This window comes from Acipenser ruthenus, chromosome 6 (genome assembly GCF_902713425.1).
Source record: "Acipenser ruthenus chromosome 6, fAciRut3.2 maternal haplotype, whole genome shotgun sequence".
Taxonomy (NCBI): Eukaryota; Metazoa; Chordata; class Actinopteri; order Acipenseriformes; family Acipenseridae; genus Acipenser; species Acipenser ruthenus.
Window position 1 is genome coordinate 23,961,357 of NC_081194.1, and position 26,889 is coordinate 23,988,245.

General features: G+C 38.2%; 1 protein-coding gene across 1 annotated transcript in view; it reads right to left on the reverse strand.

The window, feature by feature from the left end:
• LOC117410623 (disks large-associated protein 2-like) overlaps positions 1–26,889 on the reverse strand; it is a 180,497-nt gene that overhangs the window by 52,145 nt on the left and 101,463 nt on the right. Inside the window, exons 4-5 of the mRNA XM_034017303.3 lie at positions 6,874–7,085; positions 3,714–3,864 (exon numbers count right to left, since the gene is read on the reverse strand). Coding sequence (XP_033873194.1) covers positions 3,714–3,864; positions 6,874–7,085 — 363 coding nt within the window. The remainder of the gene's footprint in view (positions 1–3,713; positions 3,865–6,873; positions 7,086–26,889) is intronic.

Consider the following 26,889-nt stretch of genomic DNA (forward strand, 5'->3'; position numbering starts at 1 on the left):
CATTATTTTATAATAAATTAGTGCCAGTGTTGCTTAATAGCTGACAAGTAAATCTACACTACATAAGAATAACAATCATGTGATTTTTACTTCAAGTGTCCAAGTCAACTCACTGGTATATTAAGAATTAGTCTTTTAAAACTATATATACTGTAAAAGGCTGCTGTACAGAATTTCTGTATAATTCGATTAATGAGTAAATTGGGCATGGTAAGACTTAAGTAATGTGTGAAATATTATTTGTTGTGATATTCCACAAGGGCGTGGAGAAAGTGGCAAATCAAGTAATAACTATTAAATCAGAAATATAATTTGCTCATGTTTTCACACATATTTTTTCCCAGTTATTAACACACACAAATATATATATATATATATATATATATATATATATATATATATATATATATATATACAGACGTGCTCAAATTTGTTGGTACCCTTACAGCTCATTGAAATAATGCTTCATTCCTCCTGAAAAGTGATGAAATTAAAAGCTATTTATCATGTATACTTGCATGCCTTTGGTATGTCATAGAATAAAGCAAAGAAGCTGTGAAAAGAGATGAATTATTGCTTATTCTACAAAGATATTCTAAAATGGCCTGGACACATTTGTTGGTACCCCTTAGAAAAGATAATAAATAATTGGATTATAGTGATATTTCAAACTAATTAGTTTCTTTAATTAGTATCACACATGTCTCCAATCTTGTAATCAGTCATTCAGCCTATTTAAATGGAGAAAAGTAGTCACTGTGCTGTTTGGTATCATTGTGTGCACCACACTTAACATGGACCAGAGAAAGCAAAGGAGAGAGTTGTCTGAGGAGATCAGAAAGAAAATAATAGACAAGCATGGTAAAGGTAAAGGCTACAAGACCATCTCCAAGCAGCTTGATGTTCCTGTGACAACAGTTGCAAATATTATTAAGAAGTTTAAGGTCCATGGAACTGTAGCCAACCTCCCTGGGCGCAGCCGCAAGAGGAAAATCGACCCCAGATTGAACAGAAGGATAGTGCGAATGGTAGAAAAAGAACCAAGGATAACTGCCAAAGAGATACAAGCTGAACTCCAAGGTGAAGGTACGTCAGTTTCTGATCGCACCATCCGTCGCTTTTTGAGCGAAAGTGGGCTCCATGGAAGAAGACCCAGGAGGACTCCACTTTTGAAAGAAAAACATAAAAAAGCCAGACTGGAATTTGCTAAAATGCATATTGACAAGCCACAATCCTTCTGGGAGAATGTCCTTTGGACAGATGAGTCAAAACTGGAGCTTTTTGGCAAGTCACATCAGCTCTATGTTCACAGACGAAAAAATGAAGCTTTCAAAGAAAAGAACACCGTACCTACAGTGAAACATGGAGGAGGCTCGGTTATGTTTTGGGGCTGCTTTGCTGCGCCTGGCACAGGGTGCCTTGAATCTGTGCAGGGCACAATGAAATCTCAAGACTATCAAGGCATTCTGGAGCGAAACGTACTGCCCAGTGTCAGAAAGCTCTGTCTCAGTCGCAGGTCATGGGTCCTCCAACAGGATAATGACCCAAAACACACAGCTAAAAGCACCCAAGAATGGATAAGAACAAAACATTGGACTGTTCTGAAGTGGCCTTCTATGAGTCCTGATTTGAATCCTATCGAACATCTATGGAAAGAGCTGAAACTTGCAGTCTGGAGAAGGCACCCATCAAACCTGAGACAGCTGGAGCAGTTTGCTCAGGAAGAGTGGGCCAAACTACCTGTTAACAGGTGCAGAAGTCTCTATTGAGAGCTACAGAAAACGTTTGATTGCAGTGATTGCCTCTAAAGGTTGTGCAACAAAATATTAGGTTAGCGGTCCCATCATTTTTGTCCATGCCATTTTCATTTGTTTTATTATTTACAATATTATGTTGAATAAAAAATCAAAAGCAAAGTCTGATTTCTATTACATATGGAATAAACAATGGTGGATGCCAATTACTTTTGTCAGTTTCAAGTTATTTCAGAGAAAATTGTGCATTCTTTGTTTTTTGTGGAGGGGTACCAACAAATTTGAGCACGTCTGTATATATATATAGAAACTAACATTTAAAACAATATCTACGATTTGGGAGTATTTGGAGATTGCCATTCACAAATTATAGGAAGAGGCACACACACCTATTTCAGAGAATTACAAATTTGGTGGGTGGGGGATGACGGTGGATCTGGATTAACTGCCAATTTGTAGGGTGCAAAAAGACCATATTGTGTATTCTTCTCAACCCACACAGACAAAGTCAATTTGGTTTGAAAATATTACTTGTGTTTCGATGTATTATGTTGTCAGTTGTGGCAAAGCTAAAAAGTAAGCTCTCGACATCCGATAGCATCTGATAGATACTTAGTGCAAATTTAGCACGGGAGCAAAAGCTTAGCAAATCAGGTCATGCATGTATATACTGTGCATTGCATATACTCTGTATATATCTTTGTGTGTATAAAGGCATACTACAACATACATGCAAGACTATCTGTTTATGGGTACTGAAGTATTTTATAACATATGTTATGGGGTTTGGGTATTTTTTTCAGCTGACCATTTCCTTCATGCTTTAGTTGCTGAGGACTTCAAACATTAACGTGGCAACATGTAATACAGTATAGGGGAGAAAAAAAAGGATGAATCAGAGCCCTAAAACAGGATGAGGTTAACTTAAAAGTGCACTATCACATTAACACATGGAAAGTATATATATAAAAAAATGTTATTTTTTAAAATTATAATAACAGTTTTTGAGAGAAAATATCCCAAAATTAGACAGCTACTTGGTTCCCTAGAAAATGAGAGAGCAGAACATTATAAACATTGGTTTAAAACAGCAATTCAATCTATAAATTACAAGTGTATTCTTAATATTATTTAAAATAGTAGAAATGGTTTCAAAATGTGATTGTGCAGCTTTAAAGAAACAGTACTTTGCCTGTTAAGAAGCATGTAACTGAATAAAGGGTACTGCATCTTTAAAACATTTGGCATACATCTGAAGTATAGCAGCATGGGAAACCTTCTCAAGAAATCAACATGCATATCCCCAACAATTGCTAGTTGCTTAAAAATATGTTTTTAGCACAGTCAAATCTAATTCGTTACAGTGCTAAGACATATGCAATCATGTACGATACAAACATCTAATTGCCCATTTGGTTTAGTGTTACAGTACATGTTATTCGTTTTGAAATTTTGGTTAAGTTAACCAACAATAGGACTAGCAGTCAGACTAACCAGAAGTAGATCAGAAATGGGCAACCTGAGCTAACCTGAGCGCCCCTCAAACAACTTTAAAATGTGTTAAATTATTCCACTGCTGTTTCTTAGCACTCCTTTTGGTCTGATGTGGTCCCCTTGCCTCACGTTGCTCACCACTGCAGTGGACCCTTAACTATGGGGGTATTGGAGATTTAAAGTTTAATGTCTGATATTGTTCAGATCTGAACAGTTTTGATTAGAACACAGCTAGTTGGGTTTCTCACTATCCACTATCCGCTATCAGCTAACTTATATCTACAGCAGTGTTCACTAACCTTAAGAGAGATCAACCCCCAGCATGGAGTTCTTGTCCCACAATCTGCCTCACAGCAGCAAATGTCAAGGCACAGCGATCCACCGCACTGCCTTCTTCTAATTATCTTCTTCAGGCTCTTGGTTTAAATCCTCTGATTTGTTGTACATTATGGAGAATGAACTCACCTGACTAACACAGCTTGCCTGACTGAGGGTGCTCACTGCTCTCATGTAGCTCTGATTTCTGGAACGGAACTTGGGGCAGTTATAGTTGGCCGCAGGATTCAAGCTGACACTGGGATGCATATCTCTCGCAGCATGCAGGTGGTAGGTCTGGCTACATGGAGAAAATAAAATAAAAATAAGCATGAATCCAGTTCTCCAACAATGACAATTTTCCATACTGTGAGCAGATTGGTATAAACTCAGTATACAATATCACTTAACTAATGTATTCTTTCTCTTAATTAGATTAATTTTCTATATCATAAAACTAAAGATGTTTAAAGCACTCCTGGTTCCTCTATATGCCTTCTTTAAGTACAGGCGATACAAGTCTTTCTAAACAACAAGAATAACAGATTAGTTAATATAACTGGGATTTTATATTATTAAGAGATAAGTGTTCAAAATCAGTTATGGAACGACACGGTTGTTATTTACACTATTATAAAAGCTAGATTGTTAGTGTGGGTCCAATCTTTTTGGAAGCTTGCAGGGGGAGAATCTGGAGCAGCCCCAAAAGAGATCAACATTTTCTGTGCATCTCATCCACAAAATATACATTTATGCTTATTATTTTAGGTGAACAGGTCAATCTTCACTCCACAAAGCAAGTTAGCCCTTCTTTTTTATAGTATTTCAAATGTCTGGTCTTTCCTCTAAAAAATCCCGAAATGACTGCCCAGGAGCGGGATCACTCCAATAAAGGAAGAAAGGGAATACCTGAACACAGCACAGTAACTTATTCAGGTAATGTAAAAGAAAATCATAATGAAAAAATTATGTTTGATAATAAATTAGAAGTCATTGTAAATAGCCTTTTAAATGCAATGTATTAATAGTACAGTTCTTATGATTATGCATTATGACTTCCAAAATAATTTCAAGTTTGTTGTAAACCTGTGTCATAATAAAAAAAGAACAGCTAAAGTGGATTTTCTTTCAGGAATAATAACACTGTTATATATGGAGAGTTGTAATCTCCCATAGAACTTGGTGAAGCTTAGTCTTATTACTACCATGTAAGTGTGTGTAAGAAGACTGTGACACCACTGCCGTGGCCTGTAATCAATTACAGGCCATGGCAGTGACATCATCACCCTGTCAGAATTCTAAACAAACTGAGAAAAAATGGCAGACTCAAGATTTCTAGATGTCAGTGAGGCTGAGGTGAATAGTTTTATTCAGGAACAAGAAAACAAAGGCACACAAAGAAAAACATTATGTGACCTAAACTTGTTCAGAAGCTATATAAGAAGCGTTCTTCAGCTTTACGCTATTTTGGCCAATATTTGTGTTTGTATGTTTGATCGATTACATACATAAAGAATTAAGTATAGGTAAGTGCGTAATCAAGCCTGTTAAATGGCTTCTCGGGGTTCTACCTACAGTCTCGTGGTCTAGGATGTCCCATAACCCCTCAAAGCCCTTAACAGGGTTATTACACACACCTACCTATAGTTAATACTTAATAGCATTCTACCTCTGTTATTCTTGTAAACACATGGGCTTTACAAACCAAACTTGGAAAAATAACACATTTTTAGCAGAATAAGCCCCCCCCCCCCTCCAATGGGGTTATGTAAATACACTTCACAAGACTTGAACTACCACTTGAGACTAAGCCTGGGATGGAATGCTCACACAACACTATGCAGCCATGTCCACAAGACTGTCACCTGCTGTTTAGCAAGAAACTGTTTAGACAATGCCACTGGAAGCAATTAACTCAGACACTAGTGCTGTTAAATTCCTACCCTTGGCCTCCCAGGGAATCACATACTGTCATCAGTTTCAACAATGAGAGTACACTCTGGATGAACAAAATACATTTCTATATGAAGCTAAACGTTGCCTGGCATCAGATTTGTTGTATTTGAAGTAGCCTGACTGTGATCACAACTGATTTTGAATTCTTCACATAGGCCTAAAATTTAAATACATTGCAACATTGGTGGAGTTTCCATGCATGTTTTTTTTTTAGCTCGAGACATTTGCTCGAGAAAAATGTCTTTTTGGGGTTTCCATTCGCTCAGTTTATTTTACTCGAGTAAACCGGGCTTTTCATCCGACGTCATGCAAATGAATGGGAAAGGCGGGGGTTGATATGTAAATTAGCTATGCGTAAAGTACTCGTGCTGTTTTTGAAGATTACTAGTGAAATTTTTTGAAAATGTGGTTTCCATGCGCAGAGAACTGGTACACGAGTGAATCTAAGCTGCTGTAATAAAGCAAAATACCTTGTGCCTGGTTGGTTAATAATGTGTTTTAATGCTCTTGCCCAAATTGTTTTTTAAACGTCATTGGTGGGGTGGCATGTCATTAGTATTGAATCCGTTTCAACTAATTTATCTTACGACTCATTTATTAAAAATGAACTGGGAGGTATAAAATGAAACTGACCAACACAGGTATTGCAGATCACCATGGCTGAAAACCGGCGGAGATGTAGGATTCTAAAGCTCTGTGCCAGACACCTTCCACGTATGCTCCCAAGGCTGTCTGGATTGGGAATAGTAGATGTTTTCCCTTTGTTTTGGCAGCTTGAACCTCCAAACATCCTCTACCAGTAAATCCTTATGCCTTGTTATCTAATGCCAATGGCTAGCGTCATTTCGCGTCACCAGGGAAACCCCATGATTGAGGCAAGCCTTCAAAATAAATCTAGCCTGTGATGTGGATACATCTTCTAATTTGTTCAATGTCCTGTCAAAGATTCATTTTGAGAGGCAACAGTTAGCATCTGTTGATATAGAGCCTATATAGAGTCCTTTTAACATTTTTTTTTTCTTTTTCATACGGTTCATCATTGCAAAACTATTTAACTCTCAACAGATAAAAGGGTACCTGATCTGGGATTCGGTGCAATCGAGCACAAATTAACCCTGATAGTAACTCAACTTTCTTTTGGTTTGCTTTCCATTTCCAACATGACAATGCCATATTAAAAATCAATACAGTACTCTTTATCAAAACACTGCTGCTGACTGTGAACAAATCATACTTGGATAATAACAATGACATCGCTGACTAGCTGTCTCTCTGTAAAACAGTATTAAGAGAAAAAACTCCCCCCTAATCTTGTGGTATGCAGTTTTAAATAATACTGTTTGCAAACACTTACATTTGGTGATCTCCATGTGGTCTTTGCCCAGCAAATTTGACAAGGGAATCTGGTCGGACGGCTGCCTTTGGTGATGTTTTAGGGCTGGTATCAGACTCTCCACTTTCATCGTCTCCCATGGCTTTGATATAACTCCCACTCCTCATCCTCCTGCAGGGTATCTCGTCATCTTTGTTAATTCCTGGGTACCCTCCCCACTCGTCTTGAGGCACCTGCACAGCAAAATAAAAGTTTGAATTCTTTGATGGATGTCATTATGCATTATTCACAAAGCTGCCAGTTTTCATATTTGCAGTGTTACAGTAGTGATCTTTTTCAATGCATGTCAGATTCAGAGGCGTAAAAAAGTTATTTCACTTACAGTAGTTTCAAATATTTGAAAATGGCAAAAAAACACAAAATGGTCATCTGTTAGAATTTTATGTTTGCTGAGGGGCAAAAGGATTTGGATTTTCTATTCACATACTTCAGCTAACTCTTAAGTTATAATTCAAATATGTGAGTTCCTTCTTTGTGCATGTACCTTGATCAACAAAAAAAAAAGATGGGCCCAAAATATATTAATAGCGGAAATGTGAATGTGGGGACTGACGGCTGTGAAGTTTCAGAAATTTTAAAGATGACAATTTTTAAGCTACATTTTCAGACAGAGGAGACGACAACTGGATAAGTGGTCATGTTGCGAGGCAGGCTTAGTGGCAGAAGGTGTAGCAGGAAGGAATCAGACAGTCAGGGTTCAAATAAGACCTTTATTTGGCCAGCAGACAAACTTAAATGTCAACTATTTACAGTTATACAAACAAACAAACAAAGCAGGACAAATTACTCAAGCAATAATCTTTCTTACAGTCTTTTACAGAGTGTGACGGGGTACACCCCGCCCCTGTATTATTATTTGTATTTTTATATATTTGTATTTATGATGACGAAAAAACTGTGTTTTATTGTTTGTTTTTTAATTAAAACCTGTGAGAATGTGGTTGGAGCCTCAACCAGGTAATTGTTTTATTGATAATTAATTAAGGCTCCAGCCACAGCTTAAAAGAACCCGCTCCAGGCTGATCGAGGCATTTTTGAGCCAGAGACGGGAGTACTGTGTTGAGCTGGAGAATGTAAGAGAAGCAACTGCTACCGCTGTACCACACGGTATTTGTTTGTTGGTTTATTTTGGCTACCAAGCCCTTTTTGTTTTGTGTATTGTAAAGTGTTTTGTTTATTATTTCATTTATTATTAAAAGCCGAGCGCAAACGTGCCTCGTTCCCTGTACCTACCTTTGCTGGCTTGCCTTTGTTTACTTTCTGGCCTGCCTGACGTCACACCACACCACTCGCCATCTTGCCACACAGCAAAACAAACTTGTCCTCTATCCTCTCACTCTGAGACTAACTCTCACTGGCTTATATAGGGTTGTACCTAGTTAACCCCTTCCCAAGGGACATACTAACTCGACATAATGCATACTTTAAAATAACCAAAATGTCACCAAAATTATTCCATTACAGTAATATATATATATTTCAATTCTCCACTCAATATGCAAAAATCCATATTCTCTTTACAATGGCCATGAAACAATGGTATATTTACTATTCATTCCCCCTATCATACAAGTTTATTGGGCGCGTTCCCACCTCATACTCTGTATATAAGAATGTAGGCACACTCGTGACCTATTCTGGCTAAAGTTTTTTTTCTTCTTCTGGTGCTGTTTCCCAACAAACAAACATACTTAAAAATGTATCTTTGTTATCTTCTAATTCCTTTGGTATTTAAAACAAATCTTGTTCAGATGTTAAAAACAACTGATGTCACTTTTTTTGAGTTAAGAAAAACAAAGACCTATATTTCTTTAGCGATCTATAAAAACAAAATGCTGAGCGGTATTCCTATTTTCAGGGTTAATGAGCACCCTAACTTTGAAAATATCTCCCAGTAATACAATCCATGACCTTCAAACTAACTTTTCATTACTATTATTTTTATTCTTTTACAGGTACGTTGCCACGGAGATCAGACATTGCTGCCGGAACCAAGGTAAGTAGATAAGTTTATGTATTTATTTTTTATTTATTACATTTATATAGCGCTTAAAATCACAAAGCACTGTACAGTACAAAGCAGAAAAAAAACCCACAACACATTTGTATATCATGTCACACATACAACTGCCACAATCAGATCATTTATAACAGATTTAAATAACAGTATACACATAATAATACAAAAGCAGCAATTTTAAAGTTAATTTAAAACCCACTAAGATAAGAAAGCCATTTTATAAAAGTGTGTTTTTAGTTTTGACTTAAAAACTGTAACGGTCCCAGCTTCCCTGACAAATGAAGGCAGAGCATTCCATAATTTAGGAACGCTACAAGAAAAAGCCCTACCTCCTATGTTGCTTTTGTTGACCCTAGGAATAACCAGCAGCCCCGCATCCAGATCTCGGTGCGGTTTGGAAGATACGGGGTCAGTAACTCCTGCAAATAACTAGATGTTAATCCATTCAGGGCCTTGTAAGTTAACAGCAAAATCTTAAAATAAATTTTATACTGTACAGGGAGCCAGTGTAAAGAGGCCAAAACAGGGGTAATGTGTTCACTTTTCTTGGTTTTAGTCAGAATTCTAGCGGCGGTATTCTGAACAAGCTGCAAGTGGGATACCACACGTTTTAGGATACCAGAAAAAAAGTGCATTAAAATAATCAATTTTAGATTAAACAAAGGCATACATTACAGTCTCTCGGCATCAGATACGGAAATACCGTATTACTTCAATTTGGCGCCGCAGCGTTTATTTTAAATTGATCAAAATGACTGCGGCCCTTAAACGAGGGTGGCGATTATACGAGGGCGGCCTTTATTAATAATACTATGCTTTACAAAGGCTGCAATATTTTATTAAATGATTTAAGTCATTTTAAAAACGGTGCCAGAAAGGCTCCGATCTGCATCACTATACTTTGTTTTTGGGGCTTTAATACAGTACATTTACTGACAGTTAACGAGAGCCTATTAGGTGGGAGTTGGGAGGTCAGGGGAGTACTGTACCAGCGAATCAGGAGTGTGTATTGGTTGCTATGGAGCGGGACAAGAAGAGGAGAGAGAACGGTAGTTGAGTGTGATGCAGTTGTTTTTCTTAACGAAAAATATTACTTCTGAATATCGGTTTGATTTCTATTAAAACTAAAATATATCCTACTCGTTTTTTTTGTTTGTTTTTTTTCTTATTGTAATTTACCTGCTTGTTTGTAATTTCTCTGTAAGAGAAACCGAAACTAAATCTTCTCATAGATAGTAAGCATGTTTTTTTTTTATATACAATTGTACAGGACTGAGTAAAATTCCAATGAATAAAAAACAAAACAACTAAACCCCCTACAAGAAGATATCTTCGGCCAGCTTTCGGATAGCGCTTAGAGTGACAAGCAAAGCTCTAAGTTCCTCTGAGTTTAAGTTTTCACCATCCAAGCTGACAACGAGGTAAACAGACAGCCCTTGTTTTATCCCCTGCTGTGTTGGCACTGTACTCTGTTGGAAGAAAAGGGACGTGAAGGACTGCTGTGTTATAAGTAGTTAATCTTGGGTTGTCTGTTGGGACTGTACTATAAAATAACATTTGCTTACAAGGTGGGTGTACATTAGTTTGTTTTGCATGCTGGATTGAGGTTGCAGTCTCTTCGGGGGGTGTCATGTACAAAGGCAGAGTTTCTTTATTGAGAGTGGTGTTTATTCGAGGGCGGCGTCTATTAAAAAGCTGATATCTGGGCTCCCGAGTGGCGCATCCAGTAAAGGCACTCCGTGTGGAGTGCAGGATGTGCCCTATAGTCTGGACGTCGTGAGTTAGAGTCCAGGCTATTCCTTTGCCGACCGTGGACGGGAGCTTCTAGGGGGCAGCGCTCAATTGGCCGAGCGCCGCCCGGGGGTTAGGTCGGCCAGGGTGTCCTCGGCTCACCTCGCACCAGCGACCCCTGTAGTCTGGCCGGGCGCCTGCGGGCTTGCCTGTAAGCTGCCCGAGAGCTGCGTTGTCCTCCGACGCTGTAGCTCTTGGGTGGCTGCATGGTAAATCCGCAGTGTGAAAAAAAGTGGTCGGCTGACGGCACACGCTTCGTGGGACAGCGTGTGTTCGTCTTCACCCTCCCGAGTCAGCGCAGGGGTGGTAGCGGTGAGCTGAGCATAATAAAATAATTGGCCATTCCAAATTGGAAGAAAATAATTGGCAACAACTAAATTTATTTAAAAAAAAAAGCCGATATCTGAGTGAGGCGTTAATTCGAGGGCAGCGTTAATTCGAGGGCAGCGTTAATTCAAAGTAATATGGTAATTGGTCTAAGTTTGGCTATATTTCTCAAATGGTAAAAAGATACTTTAGTAACTTCCCTAATATGAGTTTCAAGTGATAAGGATCAAAGATGACCCCTAAACTCTTAATTTCTTAGAGAGACTGCAAGGGTCGAGGTCATGTAATCGCACATTTCCTTTTAGTTGGTTCTGTGAGCCCACTAGCATAACCTCTTTTTTTAAATCTGAATTCAACATTAGAAAATTCTGTGACATCCAATGATTGATGTCTGCAAGGCAAGTAGCTAATAACACCCAGGCAGAATAATTTTCTGGCTTCAGGGACAAATATAGCTGGGTATCATCAGCATAGCAATGGAAGTTCACTCTGTGTCTACAGATAATGTCACCTAACGGTAGCATATATAATGAAAACAACAAGGGACCTAGAAAGGAGCCCTGTGGAACACCGCAGACAACTTCCGATAATGCAGATTTTACCTCCCCAATAGAGACGAACTGAAAGATTAAGATTTGAAACAGGATAGGACAAGGCCAGACAGTCCCACTGTGCTTTCAAGATGATTCAGTAGGATGGAATGGTCTACAATATCAAAGGCAGCACTTAGATTTAGAAGAATTAAAACTGATGGAAAGCGCCAGAGTCAGAGCTTATCAGCAGATTATTCACAACTGACAAGAGCCATCTCGGTGCTATGTGCAGCACAAAACATAGACTGAAATTTCTCTAATATACCATTAAAAGTTAGACATTTTTGTAACTGAATTGCAACAACTCTCCCTAGAACCTTATCTAAGAATGGTAGGTTGGAGATTGGCCTATAGTTATTGATGACTAGGGTCGAAATTGTGCTTCTTAAGCATAGGCTTTACCACAGCTACCTTAAGTGCTGAGGGAACTATCTTTTAATAGTTTTGTAGGAATAGGATTAAGAGAACATGTAGTAGCTCTCATATGTTGAAGGAGCTCTGTCAGTTCCTGTAAGGTAATCAAATTGTGTGCGTGTGTCTCTAAAATGTACTGTCATTAAAAAGAAACCAAAAAACAGCAACAAATGCATTTTAGAATGTTTCACAAAACTTGTATTAAAATGTTCATGTCAGTGATGGGAGCGGCGGCATTCTCCATCACACATGGATTTGGGGCAAATAAAATATTAAAGACAGCTGTAAAACAAGCCAGTACTTTCTTCACTTTTCAGAACAAAGACCTTAAACAGTTATGTTTGGTTTCACATATTAATTTCTACAGGCACCTGTATAACAAGTCTGATACAAATAATTTTAAAAAATGCAAACCAAAACAAATGACAGAAAGACAGCACTGCAATGCATTTACTGCACACAAAAGCTTTATGTACAGTATGGGTATAAATATCCCAAACTGCTCCCTCTCTTGTAACTTATTATTATTATGTATGCTGTTCCACATATTCCTAAGCAGTGTCAGATTTGTTTACAAATTCTTTGCATGTTTCATACCAGAAATGTTTTCCTGTGCGGATTGAGGCTTCATGGCTGGTTATTAATATTTCAATGTGTAGCACATCTACGCAAAATCCATTAAAATCTTCAAATGTGGACATCATTCATTTTGCTGTCCCAAGATTATATTACATTTAGTTTCATCACAGTTAAGAACCCATTGGTTGGAAATACTGTAGTGCTTTCAGTGGATGTTGATTTTAATGTTCTTTAACTTCCTACCTTGTCCTCTAGTTGTCTTTTTGTAACTAAGCAACAGCAATGAAAGGCCATCAATCTGTGATGCCTTCTGTAGTGCTTTGCATTGCAGTGCAGCAGTTTTAAAACTGGTCCTGACACAAGGAGACACAGATTACATCACAATGTGACCGAATAATGTATAGCTTATAGTCTTTCTAGTTTCTGTAACCTTCATGGGCCTACCAGTAACCAGACAAAATAGTAGGTATATTACAAAGCTCAATTGCTTTATCTTATATTAATTATTGCATAGTCTAATACTGGATAATAACAATACAATTGGGTAATACATTATAATTTCAAACTGTCCTAATAGGGATACATAGAAACAATACCAAATTCCCTACAATATTGTGGTTTACTGCCAGTGCTTAATTTTTATTGTTTTAAAGCTCAAACTCTGGGGTCAGCAAACCTTTGGCTTGGCATGCAAAGCACTCCTAGGTGTGCCGGATTAATCTTAATAAATACAAATGTAGATAATACTGACAACAAAAAGGAATGTGTCAGTCTGAAATCAAACCGAGTGTATCCCTACTCAAACGTCTTTTAAGATAAAAATGTGCGTTTTGCAAATCATGTTCTCACACATCTAGAGCAAGTGACTGGGTGATGCATGCCTAGAGCAGCAAGTCATCTGCTATTACTTCTTGCTAAACTTTAACATCCGGAAGTTGTTAACTGAATTTATTTATAATATACTGAATTATTATGAACGTTCGAGAAACGGTTTCTATAATAGTGATAAATGTAATTTTATACAAATATCTATATACATATTATAACAGAGTGGCTCTATGTTGTGCAGGATTTCGACACTAAAGAGCTTGGAGACTTCAGATTGTTTTCCAGGACAATGGGCGTGTTTTATTTACAGTGAATGGGAAAACAAAACACAACAAAAACAGCCACTGATTCACCCTGCCTGGGCTGTGGATGGTTACTCATTCAAGGCAGCTTTAAACCAGAAGATGATACTGCGCTCAGATTACAAACACTTACAATGGCTTCCACGGTTCACACACGTTTCTGCTCTCAAACTCCTACTTGCCTTCAGTTAGACCCAGATAAACAGCCTCCTTTAAAAAGGGCTCTTAATTAGATAATTAATGCCCACTTATTACCAAGTTGTTTACACCTGCGTTATACATACAGACATTTAGAGTTTTCCCACAACCTCTAGTGGACACTTGGAAATACCTGTAAATCAGGACTACCGTATTTCTTCGAATTTAAGATGCCCTCAAATTTAAGATGCAGCCCAAATTTACCACCCTCAAGTTGAGGAAAAAATAACGCATCAAATAAATATGTATTTACAAAGATACAACCTCAATTACGCTGTTGTATCGTACAAAACTGACACAAAACACAGTGTTGTAGATTAACCACAAAGCTTGTTTATTGTTAACACTTAAGATGGCGTCTCTGTCGTACACATACCACCACACACTTACGACATCACACATGCAACAGCAACACTCCATGGCATTAGGCAACATGTAACCCAGCAACCATGCAAAGGGGATCATGTTGTTGGTTGCCTGTGCAGTAAAAGTATTGTATCCCATTGAGATGATAGTAACTGGAAGGTAAGGATTTTCAGAATATACTTATTTTTTATTATAATTTGTTTTGTTATAATTTGAAAGCCTAGTTATCCAGTGATTCAAAAAAATAATTTCGACTTGGCACTTCAGGGACATAAAGTTGGTTGCCGATTGCCGTTTTGCTTACTTGCTTGCCTACTGTCGATTGATTTTTCATTTACAGACGTTTGAGAGTACAAGGAGAGAAGAATCGACTTTAAATTATGTAGCCACCCCCAAACATATTTCCATCATGTCCTGTGTGTTTACAAGGATGGAAAAAGCCTTTCCTTAGTTTTAGCCACCTCAAAAACATGAATAATCTCACTATACATGGATATAATAGATCAAATCAGATTTAAGCAGTTTTAGCCACCCCCAAACATATTTGCATCATGTCCTGTGTGTTTGCAATAATGTTTTGCGTGTCTTGGCAAGTTGGTTAGTGTGTTGCAATGTTACAAAAAAAAATAGAAGTCTAGAGTCCCCAATGGGTTAAATTGTACAGAAAAAGAATAATTTTATGAGTTTTTTTTCCTTTTTTCACATGTAAGTATTTTGTCAAATCTCTGATAATAATTGCAATATCCTAGGCGTGTTAATCTGAATACTAGTATCCAGAACACTGCAGTTTACAGGAATAGAAAATGTTCTTGTACTAAATGTATTTATTCAAGTCTCTCACCAGCTGCTTGTATCCTGTATTTTCAATAATCTTTGGAGCTCCTCTATACAATGGTTGTTTCATTAGCTCCAGCCCTGCACATCATGCTCTCTCCAGATCGTTTCTAAGCTATTTATTGACAGGCTATAAATATGATGTTGCAAAAAGAAGTCTTCTTTTTACATACTCCTGAAACAATTACCCTATTATGTGAAGCCTCACCACCAGGTGGGTGGAAAACACAGATGTACCATTAACTTTGACAGTTGTCAATTACAGAAAATAATAACTGTCATTTAGTTGTGACGACGAATGTGACAGCTGTCAGGATTGGAACAGAACAGTCAACGCTCCAGAAATTGAGGATCGCCACTTAAATACTATAATTAATGTGCAGAATTTGCATAGACAGAGACATTCAATATGTTATTAATGCTTAACAGACTTTTAAAAGTAAAACTGGAACAATGATTAAAAAGCATTATTGGAAAAAAAGCCAGTAACATAGCCTACATCATCATCTTCCACTATGAGGTTGATTCAAATATTTAACCCTCCCCCGCCCAACTTGCAGCGGCCATCTTGGGGAGGTTGGCTACACAGGTGTACTGAGTTTCATACCAGTTAAGATGGAGATTTCAGCGGCAGTTATATCGAGTAGTGATTGGCTGCAGTGGATTAATGGGGCAGGTCTTGGTACATATAAGGGAACTGTGTAGCTGAGTGTGTTCGTTCAGTGAGAGGAGTTTTGAGTTGGAGCAAGTCAGAGCAGAGCTACAATATAAAAACAAACATGGAAAGTTTACTTTTGACCTTTGCCTTCCCCAGGAGGATAAAGTGCCGATGCAGACTGGAGATCCAAGGGGGTTCGGAGTACTGAGGAGCGGCAAATCCAGGACTTGGTGAAGAAGATGACAAGAGTGACTGTGTTGTTGTTTATGTACTGTGACTGTAAAGGCTTGTGTTTGCACCAGTAAAACATGTGTTGCATATAACTCAAAGACTCTGTTATCACTGTCTACCACACCCCATCACAAATGCATTTTTCTTTTTGTAGAATATCACTTTATATATTTTATGTTTCAGACATCACATCCTGGTAACTGTATAAAACTCAGGAGTTTAATTCAGCCCAGTGGACTGTACAGAGCTCTTAGAAACTGTCTTATCTCGAAGGACAGCTTGTACATCAGAGTGTAACTATTAACCTGTCCCCCTGCAACACACTACCCTACAGTGAATTTAAAACTTTACAATTATATACTTAATGAATCTAAACAAGAATAGAATAATATTTAATATTCATAAGTTTATTGTTTATTTCTAGTTGTATAACATTAGGGTTGTCAAACAACATTTTTGATTTCAACAAACAAAATCCAAAATAGATTATTACATTTCAGTTTTAACTAACTTAAACATATCTGAAATCAAGATGTTCCAGAAATGTGTTTTATTCATGTAAAAATGAGTTTTAACACACCAAATTCAGCTGCTTTTTCTGTCCGTGGCCATCTTGGATTTGAGTTACGCCCTCTACTGATTTTGAGCCTTCATAATTTAAAAACATTTTTCTAAACTAGGTTTTGAATTGAAAGATCAGAGCAGAACTCCCAGACCCCTGGTTTGCCCACCCTAGTAACATTACCGGCTGATTTTTTCCTTTTCAGTAAAAAATGTTGCAAACAACACTTTGTGGTAAAAGTTTTTGTGAATGTCCCGACAGTTTATAATTCACTCTTGAATTCAGGCTTTTTTTAATAGGACCCATGGTCTGCTGACACCTTGAAAGCACTGTGAGGGTATGAAACCGATCTTCTCCATTGCTAACTTCAAGAGAGTGATTTCTTCAGGCCACGCTTGAGGCATGCTTATAGTCCAGGGCAGACAATCCAGAACATTAGATTAAAATATTAATATAGTTTTTATTTTTTTATGACTGGTCATCAAATGTAAAATTATACGTCATTACAAACATCTACACTTTTATCAACCAATCAGAAAGCTCTACTACCACACAGTAGATGACAACGGAACACAGAGAATGGGCTAGATTCTCAAAGTTGATTGACATTAGAACAACTTTTTCCATCGTAACTAGTCACTACTGACAAACCAAAATATTATTGAAAATGTTTATAATAATAATATTGTTTAGTAGTTTCTAAACATAATACACATCTGATTAGTCAATATCAATACTATACATCTGTGTAGTGCTAATTTCTGTTGCTTTTCCCTATGTTTCTCTCTGCAAGATTTTGGGACTCAATTTGCCCAGCGGTCTGGTGCAGAAGTCCTGGCATGAGAAGGTTAAGGGTCCATGCTAAAATCACAAGGATCGGGTATTTAGGAGACTTAATTGGCTAACTGGTAAATTTGCACAGGCAGCACTAGCTACTCGTTAGAGAGGAACTAGTTGGACTGATTGGTCATGGTATAAAAGCTGTGAGCGAGAGAGAAAAGTATTATACAGAAGCTGTTGGTGTTATGCAGGAGAGTTGGTGGAGTTTGTTTGTGTTTCCCTTGCCTTGCTAATAAAAGTGTGAGGAAGATAGCACACTTGTTTGTTTATTCTTTCTTTTTGATTTGAAACTTGATCCTGTCAATAAAATAATTTGTTTTTTAAACTGTGGCCGAAAACTGGTCTTTTATATGCTTCCCCACAGGCCCTAAAACAAACCTGTTACACGTGGTGTTAGAAGCATGTCACAAGTGACCCTTAAACCCCTTCTCTCTTGCATAAGGTATTGGTTCCTTTTGAATGGAAGGCCTATTCAGCAAAAGTAACTGGTCCTTCAATCGAACAAACTTAATTTCTAGGGGGGGTTCCCCACTGACGATGGAGATGACAATGAGGCTTGGGAACCCTCTGATATGAAAAATAGTGAACTCTGGCCAACTCAGATACTTTGGATGGAAAGAATACCTAATAGAATAGCCCTCTGTGATCAAATTGAAATGTATACATAAAATAGTTATTAGTCCAGAACCATTACTCTCTGTGGGAAACTCTCTCTGAAAAGGGGGACAGACCGGCATGTGTCCAAACTAATGTGTGAATGTCAAAGATGTAGAACTGGGCTGCCACAAGCAGAACCAAAACCGTGTCCTACATGTACACATATGGTAAAGCATTGTAGGACAATGTTTGAGTGTGCCCCTGATGATCCACAGGGAATATCATATTTTTCATTTGAATGTTAAATCAGACAACGTAAGGAGAATTGAATGTATGGGATGTAATGTAACTCATCCAGTAAAGTGGGCTTATTTGGGAAAGTTAGAATGTAAAGATGGGAAAATTGCTAAAGGGGTTCAGATGTCCTATAGATACCAGGTAACTAAATTAGTAAAACACACTTTTCATGCTCAACGCTGGATTTCCCGACCCTATGGTGGCTTTTAAGGAACCTTTGAGAGCAGAACCGGACAAGATTTCCAATCCTGCTGGGAGCACTCTGATATATTGGACACAAACTGGATACTGTGTTCAAAAGACCATTGGAAGAAAGGTAACAGTTAAGGGCAATAATATTATTGTAAAACTCTGTATTAGTTTAGAAAATGAACAATAAAACACTGACCTAATTCAATAATTCAATAACCTTGATGGGGCCTCTTGGAATGCACATGTAGCTAAGTTTCTTATCAGCAGTTGCAACTTAGGGCTTAAGGACCCCTCGCTTTTATAATTATTATCTTAAAAAGTGAGAGGAACTTCATGGTACAAAAACATATATTATTAGTTTTAGAGAAAACCTCATATATCCTTATCTTAGAAAGGTGGGAGAAAGGCTGGTACCGCATATTATTAGTTTTAAGGAGGAGCCTGGCACCAAAAAGTATACAAAGCAAAATTACAATTAGGTATCAGCCAAGCTTGGTAACACAAGCCTGCCTGGTCCATCTTTTGAAGACCTCTCTGCGAGAGTTTGGAAAGCATAATACTGAATTTATATCTCACCTATATTGAAGCATGATGCTATAGTATAGGATTATTATTAGCTTTAGAGATGTTGTTATATTATATGCATTAATGTAAATTGTTGCCTTAGAGTAGACTGCCTGAAATACATATCCTGATTCATTAAACTGATTAACTGTTGTCTGGGTATGTGAAAATCTGTAAGTCAGTACACGAACAACATACTATAGGAGTTTATTCAAGCTTGTTTGCCTCCCCTTATTCTACTAGTTAAATTAAAGAAGTGCACAAACGTGACAAACAGAATAATGCCCCCTACTGGACAGTAGGAAACAAGAAAGAAAAAACAAAACAAATGGAGCAGCTTGTAGCTCAGCAGGTGGATCAACAATAGCAGCAACAACCTGAGTCTCAGGCAGCACAGAGGGGGTTCCAGCAACAACCCAGTGTGTCTCCAAGTGCCTTGTTGACCAAGATGGTTCCTGCCAATGAACGAGAGGCATTTTTGACTACCTTTGAGAGGGTTGCTACATCCCAGAGTTGTCCACCGGATCAATGGGCCATCTGTCTTGCGCCCTTTCTTACAATCGAAGCCCAAGCTGCATATGGAGTTCTCAGCGATGAGGAAGCCCAAAATTACAACTGACTGAAATCTTCCATCCTTCATCACTTAGGTCTCACCGAGGAGGCCTATAGACAGCAATTCCGGGCTGAAAAGTATCAGCTTGGCACACGTCCCCAAGCAATGACCTCTGCAGGCAAAGGCTCTGACCGACACAACGGTTAAAGGATGAGATCCTTGAGTCTGTGATTCAGAAACAACTGATTAATATCCTCCCTTCTGTGGCTAAACAACGGGTCAGCAGACACTGGGTTACGACTCTAAGCTTACCCACCCGTCTGCTGGAATACGTCTTTGAAGCTGAACTCATCTGTCGGAAATCAGATGATTACACCACAAAAACTGCTCGGGAAAAGGACCAGGACGAAGATCTGTCTCTTTGGGCTGTGAAGGGACAATGGAGGGAAGGGAAAGGATGGGGAAAGGATTTCTTTAAAAGGGAAAGGGGTAAAACCGGGTTGCCTACCAATAGGGTCCCCTGAAGAGTTAATTCTATAGGATGATGCAAAATTGTTATCCATAGTTGTAAATATGCCTAGCTGTTTTAAATTCATATCTAGATATGCCTAGCTCTTTTAAATTGAACCTGGTTTCTTCACTAATTCTGCTGTTGACTCACTGGACTATAAATCTAAAGCTATATTTATTTTCTCAGTTCTCTTCAGGCTATTACTTGCTATATTATGTGGACTGTGAAAAGGCTACAGAATTAATAATATTGATAACGTTAGGTTTGAGAGGAGAATATGTTATCACAAGCAAATTAACATCTATAGCTGGACCTGTCCATGGTAGGATTGGTCTGCTCTGAAAAATTGTTTAACCCATTAAGTGCCATTGTCCTCATTTGAGGACAGGCAACTTTGTAATTGTTTGGGAGAATTAACTGGCAACTACCTGTCATTTTAATTTTCTTTTTAACTATATTGCTATGATAACTTACTCCAATTTTGTTAACCACAAAAGTTAAATCTAACTGGAAATGTTAATTGCGCTATAGGAAGTGCGTGGCCAAAACATGGTACGACTTAAAAGGGTGGGTAAATCGCCTTCTCATACTAAAAAGCCAAGCAAATTGACCAAAAACTAAGGGTTTTTTTTTGCATGGAAATACACCTGAAAGCTGTAAGCTGAAAGATGTTCACTTTCTACTATACTGTAACTAAACTCCATACCAAGAAATTATTTATTAACAACTGAGATCTGCTGGAAGTAGCCCTGGCAAGCTTCTTTGATCAAATAGGAAGAAAAAGCATACAGTATGAGGGATTAGAGACTTCTTCATTCAGTATTTTTTTATGTGACACCATTTATTCAACGTTTCAAATTATTGCCATTTGACTCATAAAATTATAGTGCCTTATAGTTTAGTACATTTTAAAAACAGAGCCCTTTGAAATCCTGAAAATAAATAAATACACAAATAAAGAACGAAGCCCTTTGCAGAGCACAGAGATATTTTTTTCATGCTTTACACTTTTGTTATCGTCATGCTTGCTCACTGGATAGCCGATTGCTTTAAGCCTAGACTTTTCTATCCCTTAGCGATAAGATGCAATTCATTGTACACTAGCCTTAAGTAGCAGCTGTAGATTTACTACCAGTATTTTGAAAATGTTATGTACTAAATACTTTGACTGTATAATTTTTATATCCTTAACCTAAAGTACTGGATTTTAGCTCAGTTCGTAGACTACCACAAGGATCAGAGTTGCTGAAGCTATGGTAAAAAAACTTGTATGTAGTATACATGTACGTGTATAATAGGTTTATAATATATATATATAGGGGCTCCCGAGCGGCGCATCCAGTAAAAGCACTCGCTAGAGTGCAGGATGCGCTCTATAGTCTGGACGTCGCCGGTTTGAGTCCAGGCTATTCCACAGCCGACCGTGGACGGGAGCTCCCAGGGGGCGGCACTCAATTGGCCGAGCGTCGTCCGGGGGGAGGGAGGGTTAGGTCCCTATATATATAAATAAAACAAATGTTTAGCAATACATGGATAGTACAGCACTTTCTTATGTAACACTATGTCTGGGTTCTTGATTTGGCAGAGCACTTACAGCAGAATGTGGAAGGCTGTTCAAACAAGTTTTACCATGTGGAAATCTACATTGTTCATGAGACAAATCTCCCATTTAACTGTGTGACCTGTCCCTAAATGTAAACTATTTCACATTTAATTTCACTTTATGTCTCCATCAACATCACCTGTGGCATCTCAATCAGCCCCTATATTCCACATCAGTGGGGTTGCAGTGGCTAATTGCAATTTAACAACCCTAATTACTCCACAGAATAGTGAGAGATGATTGATGACATCCATAATTTTAAATAATTTCCATCTCATTTACAAGACTCTGTTAACGTTGTCTTACCTCTATCTAGTATGCTTATGAAATGCAGCAACCAAATTTAGATTTCATGTCATATGTACAGTAGGGTACAAAATTACAAACTAAAAGGCCAAAGACTAGTTTGGGCAGCAGTGTGGAGTAGTGGTTAGGGGTCTGGACTCTTGACCGGAGGGTTGTGGGTTCAATTCCAGGTGGGGGGCACTGCTGCTGTACCCTTGAGCAAGGTACTTTACCTAGATTGCTCCAGTAAAAACCCAACTGTATAAATGGGTAATTGTATGTAAAAAATAATGTGGTATCTTGTAACAATTGTAAGTCGCTCTGGATAAGGGAGTCTGCTAAGAAATAAATAATAATAATAATAATAATAATAATAATAATAATAATAATAATAATAATAATAATAATAATAATAATAATAGTCACCTTTGATCAGACCATCTCCAAAATCTAATGAGCACACCTTTATTTGAAGGGACATTTTTCAAAAGAACTGGAAATTTTGGAACAGCCATATTGTATAAAAAGTAAAGGTCATTCAACAAAATGCCCATTGGTGCTTAGTATACCATCCAAGTGACAAGCAATACCCCAATCATCAACCATATACTGTATCTTTCTTTAATTGAGAGTTGCTGTCCTGTATGTTTTGTACTGCTACAGGTGGGTTAATATTTCTTAACAACAACAGTATGCTACATTATCTGTAACAGAGCTCTCTGTTCATTCAAATTATTTAACACTATCTTCCGTTGTTCTAATTCAATACCGTATCTTATTACTAAGGGATATAATTTTGCTCACTGCATACCCACAGTTTAAAGATCTTCCAATGCCATATTTCTCTACAGTACACTGTAGAGTTTGTGCATTTGTACATCTTTGTCAAGTATACTGATCTCCAGGGGTGTGCAGTGGAGCTGAGACCAGAAAGAGCAAAGAACACATTTTGAAGTGTAAAGTGGACAGCTTGTCCAGTGCATGTACCGTACAGTAAATTCTGTACCTCTGATTGTTTGCTCTGTCTTCTTTATATACTGCTTTCCTACAAGCACTGTACTTCAAAGTGATGCTTCAGAACAGCCTGCTCTGTCACAGGAGCCATTACTCGCTCTCATACTCAGAAGTCATACTTGCATAAGTACTGGACTACTGTCTACTCATAATTGCTAAACAAACACACCTCTGGCACTCACAAAATGATCACATAGTGCTTTAACCGTACAAGTCATATGCTTTGTATTCCTGCATTTCTTGAGCAAGAACAATCATCATACTTGTTACGGATACTAGGTTCTCTGCACATCCCTATCGATCTCCATAGTCCGTACCCCAAACAAGGGTAGTGTCGTTTTTATGCACAGTGTACAGAATATCTTGCATGTGCACTCGACATTCAGATCCTTTTAAAAAGGAGTGTAAGGGTTACAGAACACACTCTAGTGAGAAATGCATTACTACAGTATACATTTGCTGTCTTCTGCGTTGTACATATAGTGGTGATATATTTTTCAACATAATCCAGATTGTTTTGATATTCTTATTCACAGATCCTGGGTCATACATCAGCTGGGAAAATCAAAAACATTTTACAAATTATTCTGGCAGGAGAAAAAAAACAAAACATCCTGAGCATATCCTGTATATCCTTTTGTAGGATGCTAAAATTTCATAAAACAAAGAAATCAGATTTGAACAAAAGAGAATGATGTACTGTATGATCAAATTAAACAAACAAACAAAACAAAAACGCAAACCTGAAGAGACAAAATATAAAAGAAAAGAAAAAAGGAGAACTGTTGCTTTGATGTCTTCCCTATCAGCATTCAGTATATGTATGTTTGTGTCACAATTGTGAGTTTCAGGTAATGGACATTATACAGTGGTTAAGTGGTTACCTATTTCATGTGCCCATGCATTACTTTATTAACTTTAATTCAAAATGTGTGATTCCCTCTTTATCATGACCAATGAATTGTGGCCCCCAGGTGCTTACTGGCCTTTGTCTGCTGCAGTAGCAAGTACATTCACAGCTTTCCCTTTTGCAGTACCTTATAGCAACTTTTTTTGGTCTTCTGCAAACTTTTGAATAGCCATTAAATTAACTGAAGTGCTCTTGCAGTGGGCATTTACTGTATATTTTGTTTGGCATTTCAGAATTAATTATTTTTTTCTTAACTGGATCTCATTTTGGAAGCTATCTTGCATTCATTCAGATCGAACAACACATTACACCTCGTTGCTAAGAAGATGAAGAGTATGAGCTAAAGAAAAATATTCTCCAAATTCGACTTTTAAATTTAGGTTTAAACATACTTTCATTTCTTTTGGCAATTGCTACTGTACTTAATTTACATTAAAATTCCCATATATTATTAAAAAATATGTATGTGAGCCTGAGAATGAGTAGAGCACTGTGTCCACGTTTTCTGTTAAAAAAAAAAGTGAGTCAGGATTTACCGGTATTTCTAAGAGTGTTCACTAGAGGTTGTGGGAAAACTCTAATGCTGCGTTTACACTGCCATCATTTTTCATGTAGCGTTTACACTGCAGTTGTGCCCTGAGCCAGCTTAGGTCCGAATGCACGAGCATACCATCTAAATTACAATACGTGCTCGGTGACCTCATAATGCTCACTGAAGGGATGACAAGTTTTCCCCTCCCCAAACCACAAAGGCAGAAGACGCAGAGTGGTATTGTAAACAAACAATACAGTGTCGTGTTCATATTGCGGGGGACTCATCTTAAATATATACTTATCGTGCAGTCTACGAGGAAAATGGTTATTCGTTTAGACAATGTTTTACACAACATAAAGGTTCCTGACTCATTTCTTATGTGAAGGATTTGACCTTGAGTAAGATAAGTCAATTTGCAGTTTATTACTGTATTCCTTTTTTAAAAATCGAAATGACAGGGACCGCAAATTATTAAACAATCTCTATTTAGAACATAACATGTAAAACACAATTGTGTAATAGATCAACTATAATCAAAAAGTGCAGAGAGGGGGTTGCACAGATTTTTCGCCAGACCTGCCGCTACTTCTCGGTATATGTATTTATTTTGTGTTTCCGCTTAGAGTGCACTCTGGATTTGAGTTTCGCCCCACAACGCTATGACAGCTCTGCTTTCTTGCTCTCCCCAGTTCACGCCGCGGTTGTCAGAAACAAACAAACAAACAAAAAAAAAAAACATTTGTAAAAAAAAAAATTATTACATGTTTTTAAGCTAATCATTGGTACGATCAAAACTTTATAATAAAACGTAGATATTTACATATACTCCCCAATATAAACAGTTAATAAATTCAAATATTCAGGACGCTTGCGTCTCAAGTTGTTCTACTCTTTTTGTGATGCTGCAACGGCACTGCAGCTTTAATGTCAGGTGAGTTTACACTGCCTTTCGGACGGAACTAAGCTGGCACTGAGCCAAAAAAGACCTGAGACGGCCCAAAGCCATCCAAAAAACGGCCAGTGTAAACGCACCATTAATGTCTGTATGTCTGTATGTACAACTCAGGTGTAAACAATTTTGTATAAGTGGTCATTAATTATCTAATTAAGAGCCCTATAAAGGAAGCTCTTTTGTCTGGGCCTAGTTGAAGGAGACTAGGAGTTTGAGAGCAGAAGCGTGTGAGCAGAAGCGTGCGTGCGTGCGTGCGTGCGTGCGTGAATTGTGGAAGCCATTTTTTCAAGTGTTTATATCTGAGAGTTGTACCATCTACCTGTTTAAAGCCACCTAGAGTGAGAAACCACATCAACAGCCTGTGCAGAACAGGACAACATTACATTGTTACTGTGTGTAACCATTATCGTGTGTTTTTGTTGGAGAAACAGACTAGCCGTTCCAACCTCAGTTAGGGAAATTCAGTGTTTAGTTAGCGTTCTTTGATGGAGTTAGGCTTTTGTTTTGTTTTGCTGTTTATTTAATTTTCTTGTTTTGGTTTCTCTGTGCACTGTAAAAAAATGCACCTTTGTTTTTTGAAAGCAACCTGAAGTCTCCAAGTACTTTATTGAGAAAATCCTGCACAACATATGGTCACTTTGACACAAGTGGTGTAAGAAGGAGGATTACAGCGCCCCCTATTGGCTTGGAGGAGAAATGGCAGACTTTTGGTTTTCCGCACTGCTGCAAGCAACCGCTACGCAGTAGGAAACTAATCGGGTGCAGCAAGCACAGTTGGCTGAACAACAGCGGGTGCAGCAAGAGCAGGTTGCTGAGCAACGGAACACCCCCCAAGTGTTGCTGAACCAGCTGGTCCAGGCACGACAGGAGCGACAGGAACTGGCTGCCAGACTTGACGTGGCTGCTGGTACCAAGTCGGTGGTGAATAACTCAAGACCCAGTCACCTACTACAGAAAATGACCAGGGATGACGATGTGGAAGCCTGCCTGTTGTCATCTGAGCAAGTGGCCACCAGGGAAGCATTGCCCTTTTTAATAGGTGACGCTCAAAAAGCCTATTATGACCTGCACAAGCGGCAGCTGAGGACTATGACCAGCTCAAGGCTGAAATTTTGGCATGCGAGTGACGACTGAGGTGAGGACTCAACAATTTCTTGCCTGGAGCTTTAAATCTAGCAAGCTCCTAGGTCACAAATGTTTGACCTGATCCACTTGGCACGACGCTGGCTGCAGCCGAATTATTGAAATATTGGTCATGGATCAGTTTTTGAGAGCCATGCTCCCCAAATTGAGGAGGTGGGTTGGCCAAAGTGACCCCACTACACTGGTGACTTTGTTGCTATGATTGAATGGCATTTGGCTGCCAAGGACTTGGCAACGCAACCAATGGTCACTTCACTCAGAAGCAGCAGGCGATCCTG